The following is a 27952-nucleotide window of genomic DNA, read 5'->3' as shown; positions in this document are numbered from 1 at the left end:
GATAGTCAAATAAATTTCAAGACTCTACAAGCATTTTCAAAGTTTTTAAATGAGCATTGCCCACCATGCTACAAAAGAGACTATGTGCACGACAATGTCCAAAAAAGTATATTATTTATTATATTGCAAAAGATTACATCACCATAGCAGGGTGATAGAAATGACTACATAGAGCATTTGTGCATGCATTCCAAGCAAGCCACATCCTCCAGAGAGGGCTCCTTGTATAGCGCTCTTAGTACTACTAGAGACAACATTGTCTAACAATAGAATCAAGGAGAACGACAATATGTATAGGATCAAGGAGAATCATCACCCAATAGAAGGGACATAAGAATCACTAAATAGAAGGACATATGAGGTGAGCTTCTAGAAGGTTTAGTTATAAGAAAAGGAAAGTGGGGTATTTGCATAGTGCAAGGTTAAAACAAGGTGGCACACTAGGAGGAGGCTTTCCCACAAATTAGTAGTTGCAAGGAGAAGGCTCTTCCTACAAAGAACAAATGGGATTAGTTGTTGTAGGTTTGCTCAAAAGCAAGGTGCAACATCTTGAGCTATAGTTAGTTAGAGCCATCATATTATATTGTAGCAATGCCAAAATTGATTCAGATGAAACTCAAAATGGTGCCATGGAGGATGACCTCACATCATGCAGACAAGCCATGACACACATGCAAAGGCCTTGGCACCGTCTTTGTGCAAAGCATGCAGGTTTGAACACACCCGTAACTCACTTGCTCATATGTTATCAGTTTCTCATCCCAGCTATCATAAGTTTCGTCTCTTGCCCATTGAAGTATCCAGCATTTTTTTCAACCCATGTGTCAGCTTGCATGCCCTTAATGCTCCATTTCCCTCCCCAGTCTATAGTACGGTTGTACTTGTGAGCTATTGGATGTCCTAACCATCCCCTGGTCCGTCACATGCTTAATGGGCTACCACTACTGTGTGCGTGATTGCTTTGGTTGAATGCAGCCGCTATTTCACTTCTCGGTAGGTCAAAGCACCCACACAAGAGATGTGTTGAGAAGCAACCATTGCATGCGTGCAAAAAAATGTAACTCATGCATGGCCGCTCCAAGCACTTTACAGCTAATTCTTTCTGGGCTGTACTGTTTTCCTATGCATCACGATGAAGTTGCTCCCTCTTTCTCTTGGTGGCTGTGTGTGTGTGTGTGTGTGTGTGTGAGAGAGAGAGAGAGAGAGAGAGAGAGAGAGAGAGAGAGAGAGAATTTTGATGAGGGATAGTGCTACGTACTGGCGCGCAGAGTTGTAGCCAAGGGTGCAAACTGGGGGCTCATAGAGAGCGAGGGAAGTAGACGCTCAGTCAAACACAAAGTGCTCGTGAGAAGGAGTTTGCTGGAATCAAATTATTATAGGTAGTTTAAGTAAGTGATGTGGCACACCTTCCCTATTATGCATCATTAAAAGGCATATCCACAACTGCTAAGTCCTACCATGTGCTTGCATGAGATTGTGTGTACCATGTGGGTCAGAGTTACTTTTGTGTAATGGCCAGGGAAGAAGATATTTTGTGATGCACCAAATTAGTGTGCCGGGAAAAACCAGGCCATACTTGAAACCTTTCTTGTTTGATGGTCCAAATTTTGAAGAATTTGCCAGTTTAAATGTGTGTGTGTGTGTGTGTGTGTGTGTGTGTGTGTGTGTGTGTGTGTGTGAGAGAGAGAGAGAGAGAGAGAGAGAGAGAGAGAGAGAGAGAGAGAGAGAGAGAGAGAGAGAGAAGAGAGAGAGAGAGAAGAGAGAGAGAGAGAGAGCGCAAAAGCCACAGGCTGGAGGATCAAAAGATGATCTCACTCATCCCAACCACATTGGAGAGCCTTCGTGATTTGAGGCCTGAGGGTGTTTCCATCTTCTGCCAAACGAGGAAAATATGCAGGCCTAGCCTTACAATCATGGCCAGCTCCACTACAGATGAACGTAAATCTCTCAGGAGACGCCCATTATCGATTGCAAATCCAATTTTTACTCAAACACTTGCAGCTCTCCTTGGGCCCAAGCTCTGTCAGTGCTTCCTCCTTCTCCGAGTCCTCATTGTCACGATTAGCTCATCCCACAACTTCGGTTGTGATGACCATGGCACTGTCTGGATCAGGGCTGCCGGCACCAGCCGCATCGCTTGCAGCATCGCATTCTCTCATCCCTACAGCTAGCACTAGTGCTGGTTGTAATCCTACATCGGATCGGAGCTGAATGTTCAAGAATCTGTGGACGCTCAACCTCCAGCCACTAGTATCACCACCAGAGAAGCAAAGTTCGTGAAGAGGTGAAACACGGTAGGCGAGCAGGGAGGAGGAGCCACACAAGCGGGCAGTGGGTGGCCATGGACAGAAAAGCCTATGAAAAGAGGCAAAATGGCAGTTGTATACGAGGGCAGTGTGAGCAGTGACATGAGTTGGGGCTCCATTTACAGAGGAAACAATGACAAGGAAGGTGGCACGCAGAGCAGAAGATGGCAATGCAGGAGTGACTGGCTTCTGTTTGTAGAGTTGTGGGCAGCGCAATGTGGGGCAGCGTGAGGTAGCTTCAAGGTTAGGGTTAGGCAAAATTAGGGTTTTGATAGTGTTTAGGGTTAATGCAACGAGTTGAAGATAGGGTTAGGATTCTGGTTGTATGACGGCTCTCTCTCTCTCTCTCTCTCTCTCTCTCTCACACACACACACACACACACACACACACACACACAGAAAGAGAAATCCCCATTTCAGTTCTCATGTCGGTGAGATCAATTGAGCACCCCCAAGACATGTCCATCATTAGATTTACACACTCTTCATTTAAATGAGTGTCCACTATCTTATTTCAACCAATCAGCATTTTTTGGCCTATCAAAAAATGCTTAAAAATACAATTCATCCTTTTTTTCTATTTTAGTCAGCAAAAAGAGAAGGCATCTCTATAGCCTTTGCCCTTTGGGCAGGCCAAAAAATTGATTTGAAAAGAAAGCCCTTGTCAAAATCTCTTCATATACCATGCTAACCCCATCATGAAACTTGAGTATTTAAACAACGTGAAGGGTCACGTTGGCATTCTAAAAACAATTTGATGAAAGAGACCTATGTGAGATTCCTACTCTTTCAAAATCAAGGTATCAAAGAAAAGGTCAATGAGGCTAAAAATGTATACCCTTAGCTTTTAAAAAAAGGCTTGCAAAGTTCCAAGCAAAACCAAGTGAAGTCAAGTCGTGTAAGGATATGAAATGAAAGCTGAAAAACGAAGATTATCATGGCACTGAAAACAATGAAAGTTTGTGTGACCCAACACAACACTAAGGCTTCTTTTAGAAAGCCAAAAAGGCTTTCAAAGTTGTAAGCAAAAACAAGTAAAGTCAGGCCGTATAAGGATGTGAAATGAAAGCTAAAAAAGAAAGATTCATTTAATATTTTAAAATAGAAATAGCATTTAAGATAAGTCTCCATCATGGCATTGAAAACAATAAAAGTCTACCTAACCCAAAACACGACACTAAGGCTTCTTTTAGAAAGCCAAAATAAGACAAGAGGGCAGGTCGTTAGGGGTGGCTTCTCAAATAACCGATGTAATTATGGTCTCTAGATGATATCATGGCTCGGCACGAGCATGACAACTTCTTGTAATTTTTTGGGATGATGAATATAATTCACTCACAATTGTAGTTTTGCTCTTTATTTTATGTAAGCCAAAAATAGATTAGAGCCAAACAACAAGTGTCCTTGCTTTGGAGCTATGCTTTTATTGGGGGGGGGTTTCACCCTGGTGTTTCACAAGTTTTGTGTGGGAAACGTGAAGAGCAAAAGTGGATCACACAATTCCACTCGTCCACGGGGCATGGGCTACTTGTATAACCTACAATAGTTACATGCTATTGTTCCATTTTCACGACTAGAAGAAAAGGACCACGTATTTGAAACTGGTACTTGATGGAATGCAAAAAAGCCTTGGCATAAGGAGGGTCTTCACTAGGTCCTACCCATTTCAAAAAATCATATATAAGAGAGGAGGGGAGGGAAAAATAAAGCATAAGAATTGAAGGGATGAACCTCTGAAGTCAGAAGCTGGAAAGTCAAAGATATGGAAGTGGAAATGAAAGGTCAAAATGATCTATGGGCTAGGTCGCATGCGCTTGCTATCTTGCAACTTGTGTGTTAAATTTTTATCAGCTCTTCTCTCTCTACTTGTAAAATTAGCATGAAAGGTTGTGAGTTGTTTGTTGTCTTCTACCTTTGTAGAGCCGTCACTCGACTTTTCAAGCTCTTGTCTGCACCCCACCAATTTTTTGAGCCCTTGACCAACGATTTCATCCTCGTCATGAGGCGAGCTGTCATTGACTTTACCTAGTGGCAATCGGCTACTCTTATTGGATTGTAAAAGAGCAGTGCCCAAGGGACCTATCCCTAATAAAGAGGACTACACATTGACACTGTGTATAAAATATCTCCTCCCTCCCTCCCTCCCTCTCTCTCTCTCTCTCTCTCTCTCTCTCCTCCCCCACCCGCTCTTTATTTATCCTCCACAACGTCGCTTTTGCACATTCATTGTTTGCATGAAACCGGCACCAACCTTAGACAGTGTCTCTATAAGCAGGGATTTCATTAACGTAATCACGATCGGGTGATTACGTAAATAACTCTAATATTTATAAAAAAAATCACGTGATCACGTTAATTGTTAACTTGACTTTGATTTTGACCTACAAAAACCTAAAGAGCCGGTTAGCTCTCCGGGTCTTTTCATTTTTCCTGCGGGGCCTGCCGGGCTTTTTTATTTTTCCAATGGGCCCACCGGGTATATGCAGTAGCCCAGCGGGCTCGCCGGGAAAATAAAAAAGTCCTACAGGAGTAATTATATATAGCAAATAGTGTGCTAACCTCGGTCTTTTAGCTAAGCAAATCCTTGGGGAGTGTATCCGAGTGCCGAGTATTGTCATCTCCTTGTGAATTGACCTAAGGTTACAGAGTCACAGGTCCTTTTTTTGGGCCGAACGTGATTCTTAATTTGGTAACCACTTGTAAAAAATTTTAATTCGTCTACCGACATAAAGATACGAAACCAAAACAACTGAAAACTTGGAGAATCATGCTCGTTGCGAAGAAGCCATTGGTCCAAATGAGGGCTGTAATTGGTTTTAGAAGATGAGCATATGTAAATGACGAGTCGATAGTCAAGGGTCGGATGTCCCCTACTAGTGTACCGGGCATATAAAGATCCTTGAAGTCTTGCATATGAGTTGATATACAATGTAAGAGTTATAATCCTTGATTGGGTTAAAATAGCTTTTATATATTGAATTGGTTGCATGCGTGGGCTACAATCCTTCACTGGGTACAAGTAGTCCCCAATTGGGTGATTACATTGAAGATTTATTTGCGTTAGTTTATGGATTGGTTTATACAAAGAGTGCATTATGTATTACAATAGATTATTAGTGCATGAAATGACCGATCAAATATTTTATTGCTTTCGTTTGTTTTTTTGTAGCAAATGAAATTAGATGTGTCTTATTGTTTGCAATTAGTCAAAGTGGACATATAAATAATCATTATAATAATGATTGCATAGAGAGATTCATAGCATTGTTATAGTTATTATGCCATGTATAGATTACATTGCAATGTGTATGGTTGCTCACAATATAGGTGATCGGTATGTGGATTGACTAGCGTGCATTGAAAATTTCATATTGTGCATCATGGTTACTTTCATATTGAATGGTTTTTAAATTTATAACATATATTGAAAATAAACAAAATGTTTTCAAAACTGAACATCTTGTTCTTTTCTCTTCAGTTTTAATTTAAAAGCAATGGAGCAAAATGTGGGCACAAGTGGTACGAAGAAGCCAAAGAATAAAAAAGCTCCTGACAAAGAGTGGGATTATGCTCACAACATATGCGGCTGATATATGGAGTGGCAATGTAAATTTTGTCACACAACAAAATCTGGCAGTGCACCACGTATTAGGGATCATTTTCTAGGTAGCACTAAAAACAATTGTAAGAAATGTAAACATTCTGAGGCACCTGCAGTTGCAAAGCGTTTGAGAGAAGAGCTCGCCAGAAAGGGTGACAAGAGACGATAGATATATAGCTCTGTGTCTTTGAGTCAAGAGTTCCCAGAGCCAAATATTAACTCCGCAGATCCTGTAGTGACGCCAACTAACCTTGGAGAACAACCTGCGCAAAGAGAGAAAATTCCAAGCAGTGTTCCTTATAACGTCACAATGAAGGTGGACTTTGTCAAATGCGTCAAAAATCATTACATCAAAGCTTTCGAGTGTAGTCTCTAGAAGAAGCGCAAACAACACTCGTCAAAGCAATATTCTTTACTGAAAGTGCTTTGGTCATGGTAAACAGCAATCATTGGAAGGGTGCTTGGAAGAAAATCGGTGAGTTTGGTCAAGGATTTTCAGCTCCTTCTTATCACACGATAAGAAATGTTTTCTTGGACAAATGTTACATCGAAGTCAAAGAGCATGTTGGCAAAATAATACTTGTGAATATTTTGCTTTCAGGATGTACGATTGTAAGTGATGGCTGGTCAAATGTTCAAAGAAGACCGTTGATCAATGTACTGCTGGTTTGTCCAAGGGGAGAAACTTTTATAAAGGCGATTGATAGTTTTGGTGCAATTAAAAGTGGCAAATACATTTCTGAGGTCTTGATTAATATAATTAATGAAATTGGTGTTGAACATGTCGTTCAAGTTATTATGGACAACGCAAAGAATTGTAAAAACTTCAGTAAATTACTAAAGAAGTGCTTTCCACACATTTTTGCCAATGGTTGTAATACGCACAGCTTGAACTTGGTGTTGAAAGATTGGTACACTAGCGAAGAAACCACATGGTTCGCCAAAATAATTAATATAGCACGTCAAGTTGTGAAATTTATTTTGAAACGACAAAGAGTGCTCGATTTGTATAGGATGTGCATGTTAGTGATGCTGAAACTTCCTACTGAAACTCAGTTCTGCACACACTTTTATACCTTGGAATCACTTCTCCGTAATAAATGTGATGTGATTGACACATTCAATTGTGCGACCTTTGATGAATGGGTGAAAGCATGTTAACCTGTCGTGCTTTTTGTGCTAGTTAGCAGTTTCAAGTTAGCACATCTTCGAAAAGTTGGGCGTCCGGTAAATTTTTTACAAATAATATCAAAATTTGTCGAAGTTTGTACATTTGGATTCCTTGTTTCAACTGCTTTCTATTGATATATCATAAGTCATAGATCTTGGAGATGTAGCTCAAGTTATTGTACTAGTTAGCATATGTCAAAATTATGCTAGTTAGCATTGTCCGGGAGATGAAAAAGCATGACAGGTTAACATGCTTTCACCCGAATGGCAGCTTGAGCAGAAAGAAACAGTGAAAGATAAAATTACATGTCTACGTGGCAATGTAAACAAGGTTGCTTGGTGGAGGAGTATAATGGATGCATACCATGTAATGATGCCCGTTATGTTCGTGATCCGCAATCTTGATCAAGGGGCGCCAAACTTGGGCAAAGTGTGGATCGCATGGTGGTCAGCCCAACAGAGTCTTGAAAATCTCGAAGAGCTGAAAGAGTTTGTAGTAGAGAAGGAGTGGCGATTACCATTCTCTGGCAAACAGCAAAAAATTTTGGCTAAGTATTTTCATGCAAGGTGGAAGAGCGTTCATAGTCCACTCCATAGCGTGGCTTACATGCTCGATCCAGAGTATTGGAGTTTAGATCTGATGTCCAATACAGAGGTGGTAGGCGATTTCTATCACGTGGTCAACACATTCTACTCCAACGTTCAGGACCGAATTGATTGCATCAAAGAAATGAGTGCATTTAGATTAAAAGAAGGCCCTTTTGGGAATGATTTTGTATAGGTAATGGCAAAAGAGCAACCTGCATGGAAGTGGTAGATGATGAATGGTGGAGAGCATTACTCTATCTTACACCCCCTTGCAATGAAAGTACTCGCACAATGTGCAGCAAATTCAAGTTCAGAGAGAAACTGGAGTATGTACAAGTATGTTCACAGCACTATTCGCAACAGACTATTAGCAGACAGAGTAGAGAAATTAGTGTATATGTATTGCAATGAAAAGATACTGAATCACATCGAAAGTGCTGGCTACGAGGAGGAAATGCCAACCTGGTTGTATGATTGTCAAAACTAAGATGAAGAAGATTTCAATGTTGGTGTATCTCAATGCACTGTAGACGAAATAGAAGAGAATTTGATAATAAATGTGGAGGTTGAATTACAAGGAGAACCACAACACTCATACTTAGAACCAGATAACAACTCAACTGATTCAATATAGCTTGAGAGTAGAATGAGTAAATGTCAAAAAACATTGTAAAAGACCTTGTATTCAAATGTGTTTTGAGTAATTACAATGCTTCATATTCTCGATAGTACATAGTTTGTTGCGATATTACATAGTTTGTCGATCTCAATTGTGTTGACCTGAAGCAGCATCTTGCTCATCAAACAGATTTCTAATTGTGCTAGGGGTATCTAGGCGTGCTTGCTTGAATTTATATTCGTTTGCCTTACCAAACATAATATATATTCCTTATGGAATATCTTGTGAACAGATTGCACATTGACTACTGTTTTGCATCAAATGAATAAGACAAACGCTTTCACTAATCTGCTGTATGCGATCAACTGCACATGATGAGATTACCAAAATACATTCTTTACGAATGCACGCATAATACATTTCTTTTGATCTGACGTCATATTTGCAGTGGACAATACAAAAACAACATATCAAATACAAATTCATGGTTGCGAATGACACTAACACTCTCACACTATCTCAGGTAAACTCTTAATCACTACTTAAAGACTTTAACAAATGTGCAAGAAAATATTGATAAAAATTGAATATAATCTTCACTTAAAATTGCAATCTGTTACCCGTGTAAAAAGAAATTCAAACAAGTGGTTTACAAGAACTTAATTCAGATCAAATAATACATGTTAATGGTCTTTAACATTTCAGCATATATTGAATTTTTAACGTATATTTTTTTTCGTGCGCACATACTAATTCAAACAAACCACACACCGACTTAAAAACTTCAAAAACATTTAAAACATTAGAAGTATATAAATTGAACTAGCAAATTGTGTTCACACACTTTTTAACATAGAATTTATGTAAATGTAGCAATCAAAAATTGATGATAATTGATGCTCTTTAAAAAGATACAAATGAATATTTAACATGCAAATTGTGTGCATTTAGATTTTTTACGGAGAATTTATGTAAATGAAGCATTAAACATAGTGATAATGCTTGAGAGTCCTTTAAAAAAATTAAAAACAAATATTAAACATGCAATTTGTGTGCAAATACTTTTTCACATGTAATTTATATAAATGGAACATTTAAAATAGCGATGATTGATGAATAAAGTATTCTATATAAATGGAACATTTAAAATAGCGATGATTGATGAATAAAGTATTATTTTGAATATGATTAGATAGTATATAATTTCAAATGGACACTTAAAAACAACAAAATCAAACAATTTATACATTTTGTATATGAAATACTCTTCATAGGCGCGTTACCGACCAAGTATTTTATATACTTAATACTTAAAAAATTAACTGCACATGCACATACAAATTATATGACGTTCGTACGGTTGGATTAACGACCTGAACGTCACATTTATGCAAAAACATATGCTTCTAACAAACGACACTCTATTAACCGCGTTATCGATCGAGTGCCGCCTGAATCTAAGAAAAAACAATGGCCTACATACGAACATCATATAGCCGCGTTACCGACCGATGTCCATATGTTTTTTGGGAAAGGGGAAGGGAAGTTGACTTACCATAAGAATACTAGATTCGCCGCGTTACCGACGTAGTACCCAGACAATAAGCCAATACTTACCACACGGACACCATCTTTCCCGCATCACCAAGGTGATGCCCCCATGATAAGCATTGTTCCGTAGAACAGCTTACATACACACTCCCATTGTGTGGTAAGGTACCTTATTACTGTCGTGCACTACGACAAAAGGCACGCAGCTATCACACAACGCATACGCACACACAACACATATCCGGATCGTGTGGTCGGGTACTCTGTTGCTGTCGCGCATTGCGACGCAGAGCACGCTCCCACACGACCCGCTCTCTCTCTCTCTCTCTACGTAGCTGCAAAGGTGGTCGCAAGCGTTCTCTCTCTCTCTCTCTCTCTCTCAAGATGAAAGCAAGATGCTAATACACCCAATGGGCTCGTGTATATATAACGCTGACAGCCCGCCGGGCTTTTCAGTATCCCCAGCGGGCCCGCAGGGAAAATAATAAATCCCGACGGGCCCGTCGGGGATAGTGAAAAGCCCTGTGGGAATTTTGTGGGTTTGCAGGTCACCATTAATCGGGTTCTGTGTGATCATGTTTACTATGATCATGTAAATGTGTCAATAAGACCTTGTGATCACACAAAATTTGACATAATTACGTAAATATTAAATCCCTGTCTATAAGTCAAAGGTGCGCCTCTGTTTGAAGTCCAATCTACGACGGCATTCTGCTCTACATCAGAGCCCTACTACTACGGTCATTCCACACTAGCGTAGGGCTTTCTGAGTGCTGACGTCGAGAGTTGTAACTAGATATCCATCATCAATTTTGGTTGTCGATGTGTCAGATGATAGAACGCATTCCAATTGATAAGATGGCTGTTGTGGGTTTGTGACATTGTCGTTGTCATGGGGAGGTACGTTTTCTTATTATAGTTGCTAAGGTGGCAGAGATCTGATGGCAGCTCCAAAATTCTTGTGTATAATGTACTGCAGATGGAGGGTGCAAATCCGCTGCCCCCTGAGCCCCGACCTTGAAAAAGAAGAGAATTTTCACGTCATACGAAATTATAGAGACCTTAAAGACCTAGATCTGACGAAGAGAGTTGAACTCGAGACTTGTTATTCAAGAGGGAAATGACATAACCAATCTACCACACTTGGGTGACAAGAACCCCCCCCCCCCCCCCCCCCCCCCCCCCAATTTATAGTAGAGTAGTCTAAATATAGTAAAAATTAGCTGAATTCTTCAAAAAAAAAATCCTCTTGGGATAATCATTGAGAAAATGATTTTTTTCGAACACTGCTGAAGGGGCAATATGGAGATGGCGGCTATTCGTGGGTTATTGAAAGCGGGGCCGCGGGGGGGACAGGGGAGAAGTGCAGAGGAGGCTCTCTTCTCTTGCAACATCAGTGAATGACATTCTCCTTCCTCCTCCTCCTCCTCCTCTTGCCAAGCCTCTACTACTGCCCACATTTCTCAAAATGACAGACGAGGAGCTGGAGCATGGCCTCACGCTTATCGCTTTCAGCGAAGGCCGCCATACCCTCACCCGCGCAGAAATGCGTAAAATAATCCTCCAGGTCGACAGCCTGCGTGACAGATTTCCCGATGATTCCTCCATCGAACGGTTTCTGGACCGCGTTGCAGACCCCGCCCAACATCAGGACCCTGCCGACGTGCCGGCGCAGAATACAGGTACTCCCCCACACCATGCATTGTCTCATTCCCCAAGACAAAACCCACATTCTGCGCAGCCGGCAATAGCGACGCAATCTCTGAGAAATGTCTCGCACACACATTCGGAACTGCGCTCGTCCGACAACCGTCTCTCTCTGCATAGACATTCCGGCCTCCAAAGCTCAGATAATTGCGTTTCGCCGAAGGACATGGAACTTGCAAATGAGGACACTGCGCTTCCGCTTCGCCGATCGGGCAGAGACCGAATTCCCACTGCCAAAGCGAAGGAGTATGCTCTGGAGCGGGAATACCTAAAGGCCAAATATACATCTTCTCACTTGAAGGAACGACAGGTGGGAGAAGCTTATGGAAGCATGGAACGTACTGGATCTCATGCTCAAACACCTCCCTCTTCGAACCAATCAGAACCTCGATTGAGGGATTCATCATGCGATAATCAAGCGCGTTCGAGTGGCCGGAGATCGCGCGAATTTCCCACCACCCACAATGCCAGCACAAGTAGTTGGAATCCTCTGCAAATGCAGGAGGCATCCTCCAGCTATGGCCGGGGACGGCTCATGCCAGAAGCGCAGTCTCATAAGGCGAGCACACATAAAAACAGGAACATTCACAACACAAACCATCCCCTCCACGAGAGTGCCGGTGCCAGTATTCATGATCAAATGCAGGAGGCATCCTCCCATAGTGGACCTATCATGCCGGAAGCACGGTGTGATAAACTGACTCCACGTAGACAGCAAATCCATCTGGACCCGAACCATCCCCTCCCCGACAATACTGGCAGAAATAGTTGGAATCCTCAAATGCAGGAGACACCCTTCTATGGTGGACCACACCAGCTGGAAGCACAGCACAAGAACTCGCTTGTGAATCGTGGAGGAGATTTTATCGACCCGAGCTTACATCCTTTTCATGAGAGTGCCTCACTAGACAGAAGTAAAGGTAGAACTAGTAAGAAGGAAGAGACGCTCAGCACAAATGCTAGGTCTCGCACGCAAGATCTCCGCTTCGTTCCAGACCGATCACTCGCGCTAGGACCACCTTATGGCATTGCCACACAAAGCATCAGTAGGGATTCCACTCAGATGAATCCCATACTAGAGACGCATCGGCCCTCCCAAAACACAGCACAAGATGCTGCCATCCGCGTCCCCCGCATACGCCTAATAATAAAGCCGCCCAAACCACCTGCGGAGACTGCTGCACCAGGCACCATGCAATTTGCTAGTAATGCTGATCAGATGTATGGCAATATAGGGAGATTATCACCGGGCACCAAAAGGGCAATGCAAGATTTTCCATCACCCCAAAGCCCATCACAAAAGGCTAAAATGAAAGACAAAACTGCTGATGATGCTAAACCATGGCGCATAAAGCTGAAGTCGATGAAGCCATCAGATAGGGAGGCTGCTAGACAAGACATCGTAGATCAAGCGACTAATTACAATGACATACAGGCGAATGAGAGGAGGCAGCCCATTGATAGCACTGCCCAAGATCGTCCGAAACATAAATCCAAAAATGGAAGCCCAAAACGTGATAAGAAGAAGAGGAAGAAAAGTGAGTGATTTCTTGCATCATGACGGCGCCATCACTCTGAGTAGAAATTAGGGACGCGTAATTCAGATCAAGAGCTAATTCTAACGCATAAATCTGCCAGCACAAATTAGCTAATGCCAACACAAATTGGCCTCTTTAGGTCAGATAAGGAGGTAATGGAATACTTGTCTGCCTATAATGCCCCGAAACATGCCAATGCGCCCGAAACCGAGTTAAATCACTAGAATGTCATTTAATTTACTAGCACAGACTGCTAGTAATGCCCCAAAACATGCCAACGCGCCTGAAACCGCATTAAATTGCTAGAATGTCATTACTAACACAGAGTGCTTTTCTTTTCCCTGCATTCTGTTTCAGCAATAATTACTTCTATCACCGGCAAAAAAAAAATTGGTGTATTCTGTTTTTGGGAATAGCTTAAGTGTTTCTCATAATCAAGATAGGGCTGCCCTCATCCACACTAACACTAATTTACTGCTAGGATTAACAAGACAAAAACAGAAGAAAAAAATGTAAAATCTTTATGACAACTTTTTTTTAAAATCCAATCAAGTTATTGTATTGGCTATTGAGGCTATTCCCTGCAAGACAATATAAACCCAATAATTGTCTTCTCATGAAAAAATGGTTGGTTGTTGTCTAGTCTAGATTGGGTTAATTGTAGTTTTGCATTTATGAGAGTGACTATATCAATCAGAAGGAGTACTGCTTTTGCTGAAATAAGTTTTATTTTATTACTTGCTACTCCACCTTATTTAATTTGTTTCATTGATCTATGAGTCAAGTATAATAGGTAGCATGTACACCACAACAGGTGACCAGGATGCTATTGAAGTCATTGATGATGGTGTCTAAGCTATGTAAATACTATGATATGCTAGCATATATGCCAGTCATCAATCATTTCTAAGAGTTCAATCTTTTGTGTTCCAAAACATTCAATTTATCAAGGTGGTTTATGCTCCGCGGTGCACTTATAAGAAACCATCTATATCACGTGCATTCAAATGGTATTAAAAAACCCATGTACTTACATATTGTGATGCAATAGCATGACCCCTTTTCCTTCTTGTTAAACTTATAGGTTTCTTTTTAGTTTTCAATCGAAAAACCCCTTCCGTATCTAAACAAAATTTATTCTATGAATAAAAATACCCCTCCTTTTGAACACATGTGGTACACTAACATTTTTTGAGGTGCCACTTTGAGAGGAAGATGTTCTACCACTACTCATCACAACCATTTTGGAAAGGAGACATCTTGAAAGTGTTTTTCTCTTGACAGCTTGAGAGTTATTGGCAATCTAGTAACAAAAGTGGCGCTGTGTTATATAACTAGTGTTAAATAATTATATTTTAAGCAAATTTTTTTGTCGAAGTATACAAAACTACGGGTAAGTTCATGCATTAGAAGTCACTTAAGTAAGAAGCTTACCTAGAGATGTGTCTTGGTGAACAAAGAAAACTCTCTCTATAATTGCAAAGGCCAGCACTGAACAACAAGATTTTGCATAGGCCCTCACCATGAGATTGGGACTAGTGAAACCATCATTGATACATAGACTCCTTTGACCTCACAAGGTACCACACCACATGATAGCAAGGTAAAATTAAATTTAATTGAAGCTTCAAGTTGCACATCGTATGCATTGTTACTTGGTTTAGGAGAAATAAACAATACCAATATATAAGTTATTTTCCACTAAATAACAAGCATTGTTTGCTTTAACTTTTGTTTTAGAAAAAAAAAAAACTTCTGGATGATTCACTTTTCTAGGAAAGAATGCCATGTCAAACTTAGAAAAAAATACATGTCATGTTGTTCCTTCTCATATTTCACACACAGTCATGAAAAATGTCTTAAATATCTAGGAGTTATGTAAGTTTTCTGTTTTGTGAAACAAACCTTTGGGATATCTAGTGATTAAGTGATTTTTGTGCTGAGGCGTCTCCCAAACACCAAGTAGAACTTGTCACTCTACTTTGGAAGTATGATATGGACTAAAGAGCAGACCACTAATTCATTGACGGCAACGCAATCGATCCAATAAAAAAAGAAACTCCTTGTAAGAAGGATGGTTAGATAAAGAAAAATTGTTGTTGATCGAGTAAATAAAGAAAAGAAATCATTATGCTAATGGTTATAACATTGTAACAGCTATGGGCATGTAGAGCTAATTAATTGGGTATTTTTCACAATGTATATTATATAGCTAGTAGGTGTTGTGAAGTAGAGTCTAAAATGGTTGTAACTCTACAAAATGGAGAGAAAATGTTAGTTCTCTAATATATGGACCTTGCGGCAAGCTGCTTTACATTGTCAAGCAAGATTTCATTTGCATAAATTGCTCCTTAAAATCTTTAATCTTCATAATATATCTATCGGCCATAGAATCACCTTTAATCATATGCATACATTCTTATTGTTTATCTTTTATATCTATCCATAGAATCACCTTTAATCATATGCATACATTTTTATTGCTTATACAGATAAGCAATATTGGCCTCATTTCCAACTTGCTACACCCCATATATCTTTAGGTATCTTGCATGAGCAAATGCTTGAAATGAGAGAGCATTTAACAACAAATAATGATTTTATGGAATGAGCTTGGCCGGCTCTACCATCCCACCCGTTGTTTTCACTTTTTGCTCCTCACCTTGTCATCATTACAACCAAACCAAGAACCATGCAAGTGGTTTGTTCAACTATCATTTTCATTACATTTAGTTTTTGTTTTTATTACCTTCGCTAATGAAAAGCCTTATGCTCACAACACATTTTCATTACACAAAGTACTATTCAAAGTCACAAAAATTGTAGAAATTTGGCACACCTAGATCCTAATCCTACACATGCTTTCACCCAAATGCATACTTCTAAGTTGTTCACTTGCCAATTTTGAGCATGTATATCCACACAAACTTGTAGTGGCAGAGTTGAAATTTTATACTCTTCAAGCGCTAATTTTGCAGCCGACTTTGTCATCTGCAAGATTCTCGGCACCCCACCTAGCAGAGGAGAGCTGCGTGACCTTCTTCAGGCTCGCCTTCTCGCAGAGGTGGACAAGATCTTGGACGTACAAATACTCGGATGAGGTTACTATCAGATCAAGTTTGAGACCTTTGACATGGCGTCCAAGGTCATCGCCATGAGTCCATTGACCATCCGAGCAGCTCAAGCCCACTTTCGACAGTGGAGACATGGTTTTGACCCTACTTCAGATATTCTGGTAGAGGAGGCAGACATTCCCATCTCTGTCTGCTTTCCGGGTTTGCGGAGGAAGTACTTACCACTTTTGTCCAGGATAGGCTCAGCCATTGGGACTGTCCTGGAGACACCTCGCACGGCATCCTTAGTAGTTGCCAAGGCGGCAGGCATTCCCTCAGTTCGCGTTCTAGTTAGGGACACTCACACGCTCCCGAAGGTCATTCTTCTGCCTCGGGTGAGTGGGGGTTGGTTTAGACAGAGCGTGGAGTATTCGGGCCTCCCGAACCAGTGCTTCATTTGTCGACAAATGGGCCATCTTACGAAGGCCTGTCCACGGAGGAGGCCTCGACCTGCACCACAGACTCACAGCCTGCAAGGGTTGGCCAGAAGCCACAGACAAAGACACAGCGCACACATGCAGAGTCGTCCTCTGAGCCTGTGGCTCCCGCGGAGGAGGGTTGGCAGCAGAGGTCCGTGGTCGACGACGACAGGGGCCACAGCGACAGCCTGGCACTTAGAGTGGTCCTCAGGTGCCTACCTAGCAGCAGTGGGTTCCCACAAGGAACCGGTTCGGTCCTCTTGAGCAAGATGAGGTCCCTGCTCCAGCCCCCACCCCAGCTTCACCCTCGACAGCCCCTCCCCCCCCCCCCCCCCCCCCCCCAAAAGTTCCCCCCCTCCTCATCATCCTCCCACCCGCATCCTGCTCCCGCCGCCTCTTCCCCCCGCCCCTTTGCCTCTGCCGCTCCCCCCCGCCCCTCTTCTCCACCTCTTCCCCGTGCTCCTACTCCCCCCCCTCCCGCTCCAGTTCCGCAGTCGATCCAGGGTCCAGGGCCATCTCCGGCTGCTAGGAGATCTCTTGGCAGCGCCTTTGCCACGAGTCGCTTGGCGAGAGAGAGACAGCCTTTCTTGCGACCCCCTCTACAGGTATAGATGTCTCCCTTTGCATCTATCCCTCGTGGCCTGACGAGCATCGACATCCGGCGTCGATGGGACTTCTTCAACTACGACTTTACTCGTTTTCTCGGCGACCCCTCAGCAGACCATGAGGCAGCCTGCTTCAGGGTCCATGTTCTGTTCCTTGCAGTCAGGGGGACAGAGGCCTTGGACTCAGTGGTTGGCTTCTCCTTTCCCCTTTGCGGCAGGGACCAGACTGAGTGGACTCTCGACTCAGTGTTGGGATGGTTGCACACACAGGTCCTAGAGTTCTCTCACCACATGGGAGAATTAGGAGTTATAGACATGCTTCAGAGTTTGTGGCCATTGGCCAAATTTGTGGTGACACCTCCAGATACAGCAGGATGTAGACACATTGTGATTTACTTCTTTGCCAATACACAATGCTTGCCATGCTATGTACACATTCATGAGGACTCCTGGACAGAGGAGGTTGCTTTACGTACGGCTTGCTCTGCTTGGGCTTGGGCTAGGCACTCGTTGCAATCACGCCTATCTAGAGGACGCTCGGATGCGGATTACTCCCCATCCAAGCCAGCCTCGAAGATAGCCCGTTTAGCTGCTGCGGCAGCATCTGTTCTCTCTCGCTCCCCATGAGGATCGTCTCATGGAACGTACAGGGACTTGGTGGGCCCCAGTTTCAGCTTCAGCAGCGCCGACTGCGTCAGGAGCTTCAGTGTTGCCTTGTGGGAGGAGAGATTGATCTCCTTATGCTTCAGGAGCACCATCTGTGTGAGAGCCACATTAGACATTGTGGTCAGCTCTTGCATGGACGATATGATAATTTTTGGTCGGCTGCTTTTGGACCTGGAGGCATCCAGGGTGGGGTATGTATAACTATTGCGAACTCTTTGCAGCAAGCCATTGTGGGCAGAGGGATTATTGTGTCAGGCAGGGCTCAGTGGATTACTATGCAGGTTCAGGGTTGCCTTGTGAGCTTCCTGAACATCTATGCGCCCAATGTGGCGAGTGCTCGAACAGAGTTTTGGTCACAGATAGTTGAGTCTCTACCGCAGGCAGAACACTGGTGCATAGGGGGGGACTTCAACATGTTGGAGGACCCTTTTGACAGGATTGGTGGCAGCCATGCTACTATGCATGGAGTTGATCTGGCAGCTTGGGAGAGGTTTTGTATGAGGGTCTCGGATGTTAAGCAGCACTCTAGTTTTGTGAGGCCCCCATACATCCTTGCCTTCTCTCTTTCGGACCGCGGAGTGGGAGGAATGAATCTATCGCGGATAGATCACTTCTACACTAGTGACCATTTCAGTGAATTGGGAGAAACAGTTGGCATTCTGGTAGGAACTTCCTTCTCAGACCATGCACCAATGATCCTCACAGTGACAGACAGGCAGAGGAGAGAGAGCACGATGCTTCACATCCCAGAGAGGATCCTGCTGGACTCTGCACTCAGAGAGTGAGTAGAGGCTCTCTGGACAGAGAGCTTGGACAGGCAGGATTCTCCTTCTGATAGAGTGGCCTTAGGACTAGCTCATATTAGTCGTTTCTTTCTCCAAGAGTCCTTGGCTCGTCGGGCTGCAGCGAGAGAGGAGCAGTAGCGTCTCAGACGGGGCATTGCTTCGTTGCAGAGGATGCAGGAGCAGCATCCAGACAATCCTTGGTTGGAGGAGCAGCTACAGTAGGCTCGCCAGGAGCTTGTTAGCACAGAGGAGCGGCGGCATGAGTTTTCTTTCCATCGACAGCCATCTCAGTGGACCCAGGTGGGCAACAGAGTGACTGGTGTTTTCTTCGAGGCAGTGGGACCTCGGCATTCGCATGCCAAGGTCAATCAGTTGAGGAGGCCCGACGGGTCAGTTGCTTCTATGCCCGAGGATATGCGTGCAGTTGCTACTGACTTTTACCATGAGTTACTATATGCAGAGCCTTAATCAGAGCGTCAGGATGCATGCAAGGAGCAGGTGTGGGCACAGATGCCTTGCCTTGTGACTGAGGAGATGCATCAAAGGCTTGAGCTGCCACTTCAGCTTGAGGAGCTGCACATGGCTCTTAGCGCCCTCCCCCATGGTAGCTGTCCAAGTGAGGATGGGTTGACTCCCAGTTTTTTCTTGGAGTACTGGGACTTTCTTGGCCCAGATCTCTGTAGTGCTTTTCTGTACATCTTGCACACAAGAGTGATGCCTGACAGCATGAGTGAGGGCTTGATCTACCTCATTCCCAAGGAGGGTGGCTCCTTGGATGAGATTCGACAATGGTGCCCCATCACCATCCTCAACTCAGCCTACAAAATTCTTGCCAAGGCTCTGAGTTTGAGGATCCATCCACTTCTAGAGAGCCTTATACATGGGACTCAGACAGGTTTTATCAAGGAACGCAGTATCTTTACTTTTTGGGAAGCTTCTGCCCTAGCGCGACTTCGTGGTGAGGACCTAGTGATTCTTCTTCTCGATTTTCAGAAGGCATACGGCAGAGTGTTGGGGTATAAAGCCCAATGTGGTCGCCCAGGTAAGTGGGCGGGCCGCCAGGTATGTACACATATTCTTTTGTAAAAACCTAATAAGAACTCACTATGCTCTACACATTACAGTAGAGCGAGTTCACCATATCGTCGTGCTCTTCTTCTCGCACTCTCTCTCGCGTCGCACTAGGCTTGGGGCAGCACTGCAGGAGGCTAGAGTCACCAACTCAGATTACAGTGAAATTTGACAGGCAAAGACACAGCCCCAAATCTTGTGGGAAAGCCCGTAGATCTTGGTGTGCTCAGAATTTCATTCTGAGGTCATCTCGGTCACCGTTCGGCCTCGACAAAGTTCTGCGCAGGTCATTTTCGACTACGTGGTCTCAGCGGGTGCAGATCCGACTCTGCAAATTTGGGATTTTCGGCCTGCGACTGCAGGTGCTCAGGATATCGACACTCCCAGAGTGTTGATTTGTGGCTGTCTACACATTGAAGGATGGCTCACAGTTCTTGGAGGCGTGTCACATACGACACGGGTGCATCTACACACAGATTGTAGGCGACATCCACTACTTCATCAGGTAGCTTGTGTTTGCTGCTTGATATTCCAAATTTCATCCTGACATTGCAGGTACTTCCACATGGGATGTATTGTCAGAGATGATGTATGTCTGTTGAGGGTTTGTTGGCTGTGAGTCACGCAGCAAACAAACGCCGCAGCGGTTACAGCATACAGTGGGAAATTTGTGGATGTATGACTTTGTGGGAAGTCTATGTACTGTCAGATTTACTGCATCCTTTGTTGAGGGTCGAGTGAGGTTTTATTGAGCTGGGGGATTCTCGAATGTTGAGATCCTTTCGGTGATACAGGTCTTGGAGCGATCCCTCGAGCACCCTTAGATAGGCAGCTAGGATGTATTGACTGTGAGTTAGACAGTTGGGATTGCATCTTTGCTTTACTGCCGTTGAGGCATTGTCGCAGTATATGCTTACAGGACAGTGACAGGACAGTCAGAGACAGTACAGGTGCAGGACAGGTTTACCCACAACTTACAGTGTTAGAGAGACAGCGGTTTTTTGAGCTGTTTTTTGGTCTGTTTTTAGTACACCAGAGCCATTTTACAAAGGACACTGTGCCAAAATTTCTGCAGAATCTGAAGCTTTCTTGGTTCATTTGACAGGTTGATATTGGTTCAGAGGTCAGTTTACAAGGGAAACTCTGCCGAATTTTTCCCAGGAAAGTAAACTACTGTGAAGCGTAGCTATGGCTGGATCACAGGACACTGCTCTTTACAATATCAAGAAGCTGGATGGAACCAATTTCCCATTGTGGAAGAAGCAAATTTGGCACGTATTGGTACAAAAGAAGCAGATAAAACCTATAAAGCTCAAGGGGATAAAACCAGAAGATATGGACGAAGATGAATGGAACGAAATGGATGAATTGGCACTTTCTACCATTATGCTGACTTTGGCAGAAAGCGTTTACTTCAATGTAGCAGACGAGATGTCGGCTTATCAAGCATGGTTAAAGGTGAGTGATCTTTATGAGAAGCAGAGTGCAGCTTCACAGGTATACTGGCTTAAGAAGCTTGTTGACTTGAAGATGAAAGAAGGGACACCTATGTCCAATCATCTGAATGAATTCAACACAATCTATAGTCAGTTGTCAGCTCAAGGTGTCAAGTTTGATGAACCTGTTAGAGCTATGTTCCTGTTGATCACATTGCCGGAAAGTTGGGACACTTTCCGCACAGCTTTGAGTAATTCTGCACCTCCAGATGGTTTAAACATAGCAGGTGTAGAAGGAAGTCTGCTTACTGAAGAAACCAATAGAAAGACAATGGACAAAGGCAAAGGAACAGCCTTAGTTGTCAGGGGAAGGACCAAAGAAAAGTACAAAGGTGGAAAGAGGAATCGGTCTCGTAGCAAGTCCCGTAGTGCTAAAGGCAAGAGTGACATAGAATGCTACCATTGTGGCAAGAAGGGTCACATGAAAAGAGACTCCAGAGAATGGAAAGCAGAAAAAGGCAAAGAGAAAGCTGAAGACCATGGTGAGAAGAACAAGTCCTCAGTGAAGATTCAAGAAATAAATGTGACAAACACTGTTGCAGAGGATGACAGTCTAGTGTCAGGAGACATCTACTTCTTGAAGAATACAATGGACTCATCTCTTCTTACAGCATCTGATGGAAATGCACTGAGTGACTGGATTATAGACTCAGGGGCATCACTTCATGTGTCTCCAAACAAGGAGTGGTTTACTTGGGTGTTGGACAGGACACTGCCAACACTATCTACATTGACAGTCAAAGCGCATTGGCAGTTGTGAGGAACCCAGGTTTTCATGCTCGCACAAAGCACATTGAGGTGCATTACCACTATGTCAGGGAGAGGTTCTCAGCAGGAGAGATCAGCTTGGCTTATGTGCCAACACAGGACAACCTTGCAGATCTTTTCACAAAGGCATTGTCTTGTAAGAAGCTTGAAGCTTTCCTCAAAGCTTTGGGCTTACTCCCCTTTGTGGACTGATCATGTCCTCAAGGCATGGAACTTCCCTTTACTCATGTGCCAGCTCTTGTTCACCGCATCACTCCAGGGGGGATTTGTTACCATATACATGTGGTAGTGATGTGTGTGAACACACTAGGACCGTTGGGGCATTTTTTCCCTCTTTAGGAGGTTTTTTCCCCCGTGCATTGTATATACGTCCATCACTCTAGGGCTATCTATCTTTCCATTGCACACTAAGTAATACACTCTGTATTGTGTGCCTTGAGCTTCCTTCGTCTTCTCCAAGCTGTGTGTGTTTCTCTGCAACCCTAATTCCAACATAGAGCTCTTACCTGCAGTTGTAATGCAACAAACACGACTGCAATGTGACAACTGGGGAGGGAGTAGGAAGCGCAGGAAGGAGAGAAGTGAGCGCCGTTAGCTCACGCTGTGTATTTCATTATCCAAAACTTAAAATTAACTTACAAAATTTGGCTTTTATACCTTAGCCAAGGTTTTTGGTAGTCAAAACTAATAATCTAAGAGCTCTAACTAAAGATGGGTACTGACACGTTGATACAATCTAGAAGCTTGTAGTCCCGGCTCATCTATTACAAAGTTTATCCAAAAAATAGGAGTTACAATATTCCCGATTTATCAAAATAATAAGTGTTTTTATGATGAGAGCTCCGAAAAATGGTATCCGAATTAGCTTGGTTCTAACACACACATTGCCACCAAAAGCCTCTTAACTCCTACAACTACATCTCATGGCAATCTTGGCACTCCACCCACCAGAAAATTGCCTTTATTTTTATCGAAGCTCAAGAGGTATATCATTACAAAAAACTCGCTTGAGGGTTTTATCTCTATTCGCAACCTTTTCTTCTCCCGACTTAGGGCTAAAGGCTACCCTTCACCTTTCTTGAAGGCTTGTTTTCTCTATGTAACCTATGCATCCAGGCCCTCTCTCCTTTTAAAGGGTAACCACAAGAATGCCCCGCCTTCCATTGTCAAAATCCCCTTTTCACCCTTTACCCGCAAACTCAACTTAACCCCTTCCATTAACCAACCTCTCTCTAAGCTTTTAGAAACTTAACTCCGAGTTCCCCCCTATTTCCAAACCAGTCATTTGTTGGCTTAATGCAGCCAATCTTGGCAACCTTCTCTCTAGTAAGAGTCCTTCTCCCCCATCTCCCTTTCCCCTTCATGCTTCTTCCCTACCATAGCTTTGGTCCCTTTCCCTATTCCAAGGGTACAACCATAATAATTTTTTACTGTAAATCCCTCCCCTTTCCCTTTCCTCCATAAACTTTGGTCAAAGTCCCCATCTCTTTGTACCCCCTTAAAAATACACTCTTTAAGCCTCCCTCCTTTTCCTACCCCATTAAAGAGATAATTATTCCCTATTGAAGAGGCCTCCTCCTCTTTAAACTCTGTACTTACTACCTTGGGAACCCCTCCACGCTTTGTTGGATACCTATTTAAACCCTCCTACACCTCTTGTATGGTTTACACCACTAAAGAGCTAATTGCAAAACGCGTTTGGTGTGAACCATTTGCAAAGTTCCCCATTTTCCTCCTCCCTTCCACACTTGGCTCTCCCTCTCTCTCACCTCTTCCTTTTTGGCAAAATGTTCTTTTCGCTCGCTAAGTTTGTGGTTAGTCTCTTAGGCTATCAAAATATTTTCCATGTATAATTTCCTATGTAAAGGTACACAATATTCTCAATGATTCTACATAGTATAGGTGGGCATTTTAAAGGGGAATATCTAAAATTTTCTAAAAAAGTTTGGTAATTTATAGTGTCTATTTGGGGCTTTATTCCAATTAGTAGGATTCAGTTCCTATGTAGATCCTAGTATGAAAATCCTTTGTAAAGGTACACAATCTTCTCAATGTTTCTACATAGTATAGGTGGACATTTGAAAGGGGGATTTTTTTTTGAAAGTTTGGTAATTTAAAGTGTCTACTTGGGGCTTTATTTCAATTAGTAGGATTCAATTCCTTTGATGCACCCATGTAGTATATACCAGGGCTTTTGAGATTGGCAACCTTTTACACATTGGACATACACTTTAGTGTCTTTAGGTCTCCCCCAATGTGCCATTCCACCTTGTACCTATCAAAACCCTCAACATCTAGCTCTGGCTCGACTTATTAGGCCTTGATTGTTTCAGGGATACTGGTGTGGTGGAATACCTAATTTGGCTCATTAAATCCTCACAACCAACCTCAAAAGCACCCAACCACCAAATGTTCTTCTCTAGCACTAAATTTTTTGAGGTTTTTTGCCCCTCTCTGTTATCAAGAGCTCTATTCATGATGGTTATTGACACTGTCTCAAGTTTTCTTCTCTGCACATTTTCACTTTCATCTAATTTAATCATAAAAATTAACTACCCATGCACCTCAGTATGCTGAAAATCAACGGATTTTATCATTGCCCTCTAGAAAGTCCTTAAGTCAAGAAAAAATTGTTGAATCAGTTAAACTTGAGATCTTTCTTCTTACCAAGATTTTTGACATTGATGCAAAAAGGCTTCCCTATCATCAGGACCTTGGAATTAATTCTAAGGCTTGCCTACTAATGGATTTGATAGCAAGGAGCCCTTCACTCTTGAGTACTGCACGTTTTTATACATGATCTTAAATAGCGGTTGGTAACCTCCTCTATTGATTCTAACTTTGTCCGCAGTCCCTTGAACGTCCAAGGTAGAACTCTGAAGTATCTTTCAATGCTTTTCTTCCTAGCCTTCTTGAACCTTCTCTCTTCCAATAGGTTCCTAGAAAGAATAGGTGAAATAGCTTCTCAAAATGATTGTGATGCACCTTTTATGTTTCCTTTTGAACAATATGGTTGAACTAAGGACCTAGGTGAACACAACCAAAGACTATAGTACCCAAAGATATCAACTTGAAAAATAAACCAGTTTTGCCTCACTACTTTGATTCTCCTATTGTAGCTTCCACCTCTTTGCTTGAGACCCTCAATATTCTTCAACATCCTTTGTCTTTGTCTAATCTCAACCTCTATCTTCTTTTTCCTTGCTGTATTCAGTAATGATTGCAATCTCTTTATATTCTCTTTGGTTTCTTGAAGCTAATGGTTAAGAGAACCCTTGAGTTGAAGCTAATGGTTAAGAGAACCCTTGAGTTGTTGCAGCAAATGGTTTTCCAACTTAAGAATGTCCCTCTCTACCACAAGGTTTTGTGTATATCCTAAAAGCCCTTTTATGTTATCTCCTACAAACTTTTCATCAATGAGGAACAATTGAAGAATGGCGGGGTACTTTTGGTGATGGGTTATATGGGATACAATCTACCATGTGTCCATAAGTCAATGTGCTTCTTTCTCTCTGATTTCATTGCTTCAACGGTAGAAGGAGGAATTTTAGAAACCCTATTCCTTTTTTGAAGGGGAAAATATTCATCTTTCAACTAAACATGGAGATGATAGATATCACTTCTATCCTCGGGTCATACCCTAGTTATGGAGTAGTTCATTTTTGCTATGTTTGACGGTATACTTCCCAATGGCTTGATAACAAATTGTCATTTGTGATTGTTTTGCTAAGCCTTGTGTCATTTCTTCTATGGCATGTTGTTGCTCTTCCAACACTGCTTGCATTGCTTTGGAGGAGATGGCACCTCGCTTTACCATCTCTGAGTTCTACAAAATCACCTATGTGGAGAAGAAGAACTCGTTGGAGGAGCCTGGAGTTAGAAACCAAGCATACATATGAGATCTTATGTATGTAGTGATTGTAGGCAGAGGCTTTGTAGCAGAAGGCTCTATGGGTGCATCAGGTGAGGGAATGGTTTCAAGGTTGTGCACTCAACACATAGTGATTCTAATTAGAGCCATGAATGCTCCACTCTTTGCGTGTCTCAAGAAAATAAAAGCCTTTATGCATGTTAAAGCAGCAGGTTTCATCTCTTGAATCTCTAGTCTCTATTTGGCATGCTATCCTAGAATATTCACTCCCGCACTGCCATTCAGAATAACCCCTAACTATGGTTTCCACTATTTTTTTATCTTGTAGTTGATTTGAATGACTAGAACTTTGTCAACTTTAATTTTAGATAGGTCAACCACCATTGTATCTAACCCTCTCTTCCTCTGCCTCCTGATGAAAGTGGAAGCTTTAGGTAATGCTCTTTTGATATCATCAAGTTCAATAGTTAGTTTCTAGATTCTCTCAGATACTTTGACATAAATGTGATCCTGTTCATTCCCAAAACTGCTATTTGAATTGAAACGGTCTATGCAGTGCCATACCTTTGCTAGCCTCCTACATCTCTTGACTGATGGATCATTTTGTGGAGATTCAAATTGTTGCTATTAAACATTTTCTATCTCCAAATCATGTTTATCAGCTTTGGCCAAGTCCGTCTTCACTTGTCATATCTCTTTCTCAGGATGCTCCTCTGAGCCTTTTGTCGGTTCAATCTTTGCTTCAACAATGTTCTTACGGAATTTCCTTCCCTAGAGCTTCTAAAGCTTTTGGCAGAAGCCTTTGAATGGTTTTGGCATTCATGCATTCTTGCCTTTCTGTCAACCTCTTCTCGAGATCTTGAGTGATCTAAGCTGCCATCTCCATCTGCTTCTGCCACTCATCCACTTCTTTGGCCTTTTCCTTGAGATCTCTCTGTTTCTCCCACTTTTGAGCCTCTTTGCTTTGCCTTGTTTGAGTGGATGGCTCATCTGGGTAATTCTTTGATTACAACTCCAACACTCGCACTAGAACTGGCTATGCCACCTTTCTCCTGACCATTTCACCCTTCAAATTATCTAGACATAGTGTTGCAAACTATCCATACTTTCCACATATGTAATAGCTAAAATTACGTCTACTAAAGTCATCTATACCCCTATCTCAACCATGAAAATTATGATAGTGTCCTCTTCCAGCCATATTGTTGGTACGGACTCCATCTTGCATGTTCTTAGGTAACCTCTCTTGCTTGACTGGTTTTGGATTTGTCAGAGCTATCATGGAAACATCTTCTTCTTCCTTAAAATTTCATTCTCATTTTTCAATTATTCCCTAGGTGCACAAACGCTTTGCAATAAGTACATTGGCAACATTAATCACACACATGCTCCTTTAACTTGCATTTTGTGCACCAAGTCTCTACTGTTTTTTACTGAAGGTCTGGTCTTGGATATCTCAGATACCTGCTTGGATAGCGCATCAATCTTTTTAGTCTAGGCTCTCTTCTTCTGTCTCTTGGATGTGCCCTCTGAATCGCTATCTGTCGAAGAGTTGAAGCTGGTACTAGATACTTCAATAGTAGATGATTCACTAGAACTGGAACTCTCTTTCCCTTTTTGACCCTTCTATTTATTAGCTTGTTGCTCTAATTTCAAACCTCTTTGCACCAGATTGTTAAACTTTTGGGTTGGTGTTGATATCTCGTGTTCTCTTACTTTCTTGCCTCTAAACCCACTCAAAAACCATGCATGCATTTGTTTTTCTAATGATAGTTCATTTAGTTGCCTGGTCAGTTCCTTAATTTTCTCCACATTGTTGGGTAAGCCCAACGTCCTGGTTGTGAGAAACTTGTCTAGGCTAAGCCATGGTGACATCATGGATGATGTAGAAGAAAAGATGAGATCCTATGAGCTGGCAAAGTCTTTAAAAATTTCCTATGAAATCCAACTTATAAAGCCTATAAAAGGCACCTCTTTTATAAATGAAATAAGTGAGTGTGTGGTCTTATGTAGCTTTCATCCGTGGAGTCTCTCTTTCTCTAATCTCATCTCTCATTTTATATCTCTAGCCATGGTCT

The 27952-nt window shown here is 42.4% G+C and overlaps 1 protein-coding gene across 1 annotated transcript; it reads left to right on the top strand.

The window, feature by feature from the left end:
- Positions 1 to 11194: 11194 nt before the first annotated feature.
- Positions 11195 to 13579, top strand: LOC147438655 (uncharacterized). Its single transcript, XM_086484168.1, has one exon. The coding sequence runs from the start codon at positions 11304 to 11306 to the stop codon at positions 13086 to 13088; it is 1785 nt and encodes a 594-aa protein (XP_086340294.1). The 5' UTR covers positions 11195 to 11303; the 3' UTR covers positions 13089 to 13579.
- The last annotated feature ends 14373 nt before the right edge of the window (positions 13580 to 27952 follow it).

Source organism: Adiantum capillus-veneris, chromosome 16, assembly GCF_014529385.1.
Source record: "Adiantum capillus-veneris isolate H3 chromosome 16, ASM1452938v2, whole genome shotgun sequence".
NCBI lineage: Eukaryota > Viridiplantae > Streptophyta > Polypodiopsida > Polypodiales > Pteridaceae > Adiantum > Adiantum capillus-veneris.
Note: the sequence above shows the minus strand (reverse complement) of the source record. Positions and strands in the feature narration are given on the sequence as shown.